This window comes from Neophocaena asiaeorientalis, unplaced genomic scaffold (genome assembly GCF_003031525.2).
Source record: "Neophocaena asiaeorientalis asiaeorientalis breed wild unplaced genomic scaffold, Neophocaena_asiaeorientalis_V1.1 scaffold692, whole genome shotgun sequence".
In the NCBI taxonomy this organism is placed as follows: Eukaryota; Metazoa; Chordata; class Mammalia; order Artiodactyla; family Phocoenidae; genus Neophocaena; species Neophocaena asiaeorientalis.
In genome coordinates, this window is record NW_020172814.1 from 547,636 (window position 1) to 553,635 (window position 6,000).

The window sequence follows — 6,000 nt, forward strand, 5'->3', positions numbered from 1 at the left end:
AGTTCTACGCTCTTAGCAAATTTCAATTATTTGGTACAGTTTTATCACCTAGAGTCACCATATTTTACACTAGATCCTCAGACCTTATTCATCTTATAGCTGAAAGTTTGCACCCTTTTACCAACCTCTCCCTATTTCCCCACCCCCAGCTCCTAGCAACCACTTGTCTACTATTTCTATGAGTTCAACTTTTTTTTTTTTTAAAGATTCCATGTGTCAGTGACACCACGTGGTATTTATCTTTCTTTGTCTGGCTTATTTCACTTCGCATGACGCCCTCCAGGTTGATCCATGTTGTCACAAACGACACAATTTCCTAAAGTAGAATTTATAGTAATCATGCTATCGGTATTTCTCAGCCTTGAGTAACTCACAAAACTCTTTTAAAGAACGTGTTGCTTGAATGTACAGAAACATAAACCAGTCTATACTACTTGTGATTATGCTTCTAGATAACCATAAAGCAAGAAAACATATCGCTAAGGACTAAAAAGACCTCCATATTAATAGAATTTAACGATATGAAATAATGGGATGAATGATTTTGTTTTGCTTAAATTAAAACCACTGTAAAAGGTAAAAATACAGTGTAGATGGGACCACATGGGGTCACTGAGTTCAGAGAGCCTTCGCTGTACGTGCTGTGGGCTCCAATTCTGCCTCTGCTCTTATCCATTGAACTGCTAAAAGCAATAGTCTTACTGCCAACCTGTCCTTAGTTGGCTTAAACCTGAGGGAACTAGTTTCACTGGTACTGGTCACAGGGGAAGCTGCAAACTTGGGAAAACCTACATGTCCTTCCAGCACTGGGAAGCTGTTCAGGAGATGGGCTGTGGTGGAGGCAAGTTATCTGCCAAAGCCCAGAATTCTTCTGCAAATGAGTGATTTGCTTTTCAGTGTTTTTCAGTGAACTTGTCTGACTTTCTAATGTTCCATCACAGCATGAATTTTCTGAAAATCTTTGAGACCCAAGAAAAAAGCATCTGCTTGTAAAACCTCTCCACCTTGCCGAGTGCATTGGGCTTGGAGAGGAGGGATGGGGGCGAGGGGCAGTCTCTGCTCTTTTCGCTGCTCACGCAGAATTCATCCCCGAGGCTCTAATTCAGGCGTGTGTGCTGTGAGATCCTTTTCTATGGCTGCACCATTCAGAATTTGCAAAGAAATTCACCATCTGCTCCTCCTGTGACCTAATGTCACACAGAGCAGAACATACTATTCTCATCCTCAAACCCTTCCCTTGCACGGGTGTGCACAGCTGTCCACTTTTAGGGATAGAACAACTCTCTTTTGCTCCTGTTCTGTGTATTTTCCTGGAGAAACATCAGAGTCTGCATCAGAGGACGGCTTCCAAGATCCTGGCTCTGAAGGTGTGTCCAGCTGAGCAGGCTTCTTTGCTCCTGATTCATATTTGGGCTTCATTTCTGCCTATGGAGGTGCTGTGAGCCTTCAAGTGCCACAGGCTTGAGGTGCTCGTGGCTGTTTGCCTCCCCGCCATTCTTGTCTTCCTCTCCGTCTCTCTCCCTCTCTTCAGATCTACCATCTGAGCACCAGCTGCTCAGAGATGTTGCTACCACTTCCTCTCACAGCCATCTCCTCTGGCCACCCCTCCACGTGTTCTCTGCCCGGCATCTTCTTCTTCATGCTTTTCTCCTTTCTTGTATCTTCTTCAATGTTTCTCTTCTCTTGGTTGAACGAATTCTCCTTGGTTCACCATCACCAGCCAATTTTTACTTATTTTTTTTCTCAATGGCTGACAAACAAATCCCGGGATTATCAGGGATGATTTGGGGCATAGAGATGACTGTTACTCAGAACAGCACAGAATGGACAAGCTGCTCACGTGGGCGGATCCTGAGCCCCGTAAGCTCTATGACTCTGGTGCTGGAAGACAGTGGCGTATGTGTCTTCACCAGGGGAACCTTTTTATCGGTACTGTGTTCAAATTCAGACACATAAGCCATAGCCACTTCCCTGGAGCCTGGGGCAGAGATCACCCACAAGCATTCTCTTGTCTCTCAGACGCCCTTCATGGCTTTGATTTGTTGTGTTTGCAGAACTCTCCTGCAGCAGCTGCAGAAGCTTCAGACTTTGGTGATGGGCAAGGTTTCTCGCACCTGCAAGCTGGCTGGCACGCAGACTGGCACCTGCCTCATGGTGAGTTTCCTGAAGGGACAACACCATTACTGCCCAGGCCCACTCCCCAATCTCCAGTCTCTCCCCAACTTGCCACGTCCAAGTGCTGGGGTGTTCGAGGGACCACACAGCTCACTCTGAGGCTATCCCTCCACTATGATGAGACAGTGATTGACTGCGTACGATCTGCTGGCCTGATGGAGGGGAGTTGTCTTTCTGGACCTCCCAGGTGTTGCAGGTGTAAAGGTTTACTCTGTGGATCTCGGAATTGACGGCTCTCCACTTTCTCTCCTCGTCCTGCAGGTTGTTGTGTTATGCTTTGCCGTTGCATTCGGCACCTTCTTTCAGGGCTATGGGCCCTATCCTTCTGCCACCAAGATGGCCCTGCCCAGCCAGCATTCCATGCAGGAGCCCTACACAGCCTCCATTGGTAAGACAGCACTCAGCAACTTGGGAGGTGGCTTGTTTCTTTTCTCTTTCATTTCTCAAAGCTTAACTTACTGAAAGAAGTCTTATCTGAGAGTCTGATTTTTTTTTTTTAGATGGGAGGACTTTACTAAACCACTTGGTTTAGAATAGCTATATGATAAACGTCCCTGGGTACAGAGCAGTGGTCTCAAAATCATTTATCCACAAAAATGCATATATATCCGTTCCTTGGGAGAAGGCAATTCAATATCACTGTTCCCTCTCCCCCATAAAAAACATTCATTGAATAGGCCCACACAAGCGTCTGCCCCCGAATTAGTTACTCTGCAGTTAACTGTCATCGCTGTGACCGCCAAGACATTGCAGGAAGTGTTCTTGGCTTCTGTTTACATATGAAAGTCTAATTTTTAAGAACTGGTAAAAGTGTAGCTTCTCCATTGAAGGGAGGAGGAGAGCCATGGGGGTGTCTGGTGCCCAGGCTGCTGGGTCTCCCCTTGTGGCACTCACCCACTGGGCTGAGACACCCCTTGGAATTCTCTAGAGCTCAGCAGAGCACAGTTTGCAAACTACTACTCTAGACTGTGTTCCCTGGCAAATTCTGATGTCTTCTTTTTGAGTTCTGATAAGGGAGAGGGATGCGCATTTGGGGGGAAGGAGTGGGGAGAACTTTAAGTTTTCCATGACATTTTCAAGGAATTCAACTCAGTGGAATTGTATGCGACCATAGTAAGCATCTATAAAATGAAACTAAAGAATCAGCCTGTCTTACAAAATATTATGCCTAAGATTTAGAAAATTTGGAGAATCAGGTGTCAGAAGTGATATTCTCACCCAGATCAATGATCTCTTTTAAGTATGTAGGAAATAAAGAGGTGATATGTAGGGATCATAAAATAGATACACTAGTAAGAGCAAGGGTGGAATTAGGGGGTACTGGATTTGGGGGGTAGGCATAATTTTGTGGTTCTGAAAGATCTGTGGTCTTTGTGAGGTAGGTGTATCCCTGCCAGGTATATGACAGAAAGGCTAGCATTTCAACCAAATAATTTCAGTGGTCTCCCCGGAAATTCTTTTTCCCTAAGGGAATGTATCTCTAAATTTGATTGGAAGCCAATGGGAGCATAGTTTCTCTGTTGTAGAAAATTGCTAGGAGCCATCTAGCTATGCAACTATCCTGTATAACAAAAGAGAATGTTTCCGTTGTTTGATTTATGACTTTGGCTGTGTGTCTTCTCTCCAGTTTTAAATGAAAACACAGTTTTCTGCCCTTTTACCTTCTCCCTATGCAAAACCTACTCACTGGGAATGCTTATTTTAGCTGTGTCTGGACATCTCCAAGTATTTGACTCCTATTGTCCACAAATTGTTTCCCCCAGATGGTTGGGGGTGGGGCACGGAGGGGAGTTTTATTTTCAAAGCAGTGGGGTGGCAGTATGCTTCCTGTTTATTTGCTTTTCTATTGTTCTCCCAGACTTTTTATAATTGGTATCATTTTTCAATGCACAAAACTCTGAAATCCTGAAGCCTTTATAGGAAGCCAACTCCAGTTGGCACCCTGTGTCCTGGGCAACAAGAACCCATGAGTTGTCATCTGCTCCCAGCCCTGGGCATCGAGTGAGGGGATGTGATGTACCCTTGTGGTCTCTCGTAACACCTGTTACTTTGCTTTGTTCTCAGTGAGATCCAGGAACCTGCTGATCTATGAGGAACATTCTCCCCTGGAGGAGCCGTCCAGTTCCGCCTCGGCTGGGGAGCTTGGGCGCTGGGACAGAGGTTCCTCCCTGCTCAGGGCATCAGGGCTGGAGTCCAGGCCTGACGTGGATCTTCCCCGTTTCATTATATCAAATGAGACCAGCCTGGAGAAATCAGTGCTGTTGGAGCTGCAGCAGCACTTGTGAGTCAAATAGATACAGATTCACCTCCTCTAAGGCACCGACGATGGGTTATGCGTCAGCAACGTGCAGTGTGGGGTGTAGACTTCCCCACTGGCCTAGTCGTACCTTTGGCTTTTTCAAGACCTATTTCCAGCACCCGGACTCTGGAGAGACTATTGGTTGTGAACAGCTGCCCCTAGCAGAGATTGGGGAAGAGACCTGGTGTGAGCTGGCCCCGTGGCTGCTGCGCCTCTGGGGAGCTGGCAGTGGTGGCTCCAAGCGTTGGGGGAAGGGGCTTGACTCCCTTCCTCCCTCAAAGCCTCACAAGTAAACATACAGTCCAGTAACAGCAGTGTACTCGCTATGCAAATGCAGCCTCAAGACATCCCCCAGCTTCCTTCCAACTAGAGATACATATATGTCATGCTATATGTCAGTATGTAGTTTTATGATTTATATGTAAATAAACATGCCTTAATTATATAGTTATAATTACATATTAATATTGAAGGACACTTCGAGAGGCACTGTGCCTGTATGTGTTTCCATATTGAAAATAACATACATTTGTCTCCAATTCTCCATGAGGTGTTTCCTTTAGATAGTTATGAGGAACAGTCCTTGTGTAAACACAAAGGCTTGTACAACTGCTGGGCTTTGTTGTCACGCTGGGGAGATACCTGGGTATACCAAGTGGCATGGGAAGGAGCGTCTGCGTCCAATCCTGGTTATACATGGTGTGGTTTGTGCTCTAGCTGAACTCTGCCTCTGTGCCTCCCAGAAATGATGCTATTCCAATGCAAGTGGGAAAGACTTTGTTTCAGATTCTTCAATTTTCTTCCCCTAATGTTGCAGGGGAAAGTTTATAATTATATATACTATTATATGTTTACATTATATTATACATGCATTTAGTGCTTTATTATTATTTATAGCGCTTACTATTTCAAGCACTATGTAAATATGACATATACAGTAAATCCTTTGAAATACTTGAAGAGGTTAGACATTATTATTATTATTATTCCTATTTTAGCAAATTGTAGAGCTGCCACTAGGAGTAGAGAAGAGTACTTGACTCATGACACAGATCTTCTCTCCTCTTGTCTCAGCTATTCAAGGCCCCATTGAAATCCCTCTTGTTCTGGGATGCCTTCCTGATACCAGAGCCCTCATAGTCCTCCTCTGAATGCCTAGAGTCTTTCTAGGCTGTTACATAATTTAATAATGTATTTATTTTCTGTTATATATTTACTGTTATTTCAAGTTAGTTTGGGTGGTTTTTTTTTTAGTCTTTATCTAGAATCTTTTAATCTTTATAAAGATTTCATCTTTATCTAGATTTTTAAAGAAAATATTTATTCTAGACCAAGGATCAGTCTTTATCCTTTTATTTTCTCCCTCCCAGTGTTTAGCATAGGGGTGACTAACCATCCTCAAGAAATACAATCGTTTAAAGCAATGTACAACAAATCAGTATCAAACTGCCATGTTTATCCTCTGGGCTGGAATGTCTCCTTTGGCATGAGGCTAGAGGCAGGAATGCGGATGACGGATAGGCTGG

General features: G+C 44.4%; 1 protein-coding gene across 3 annotated transcripts in view; it reads left to right on the top strand.

Annotated features, from left to right (window-relative positions):
* CREB3L2 (cAMP responsive element binding protein 3 like 2) overlaps positions 1-6,000 on the top strand; it is a 117,451-nt gene that overhangs the window by 105,790 nt on the left and 5,661 nt on the right. For all 3 annotated transcript variants that reach the window (XR_003002804.1, XR_003002803.1, XM_024741648.1), the window contains exons 9-11: positions 2,055-2,154; positions 2,437-2,563; positions 4,240-4,456. Coding sequence is in view for 1 of the 3 variants with exons in the window: in XM_024741648.1 (XP_024597416.1) it covers positions 2,055-2,154; positions 2,437-2,563; positions 4,240-4,456 (444 nt within the window). In the remaining 2 variants the exon portion in view is untranslated. The remainder of the gene's footprint in view (positions 1-2,054; positions 2,155-2,436; positions 2,564-4,239; positions 4,457-6,000) is intronic.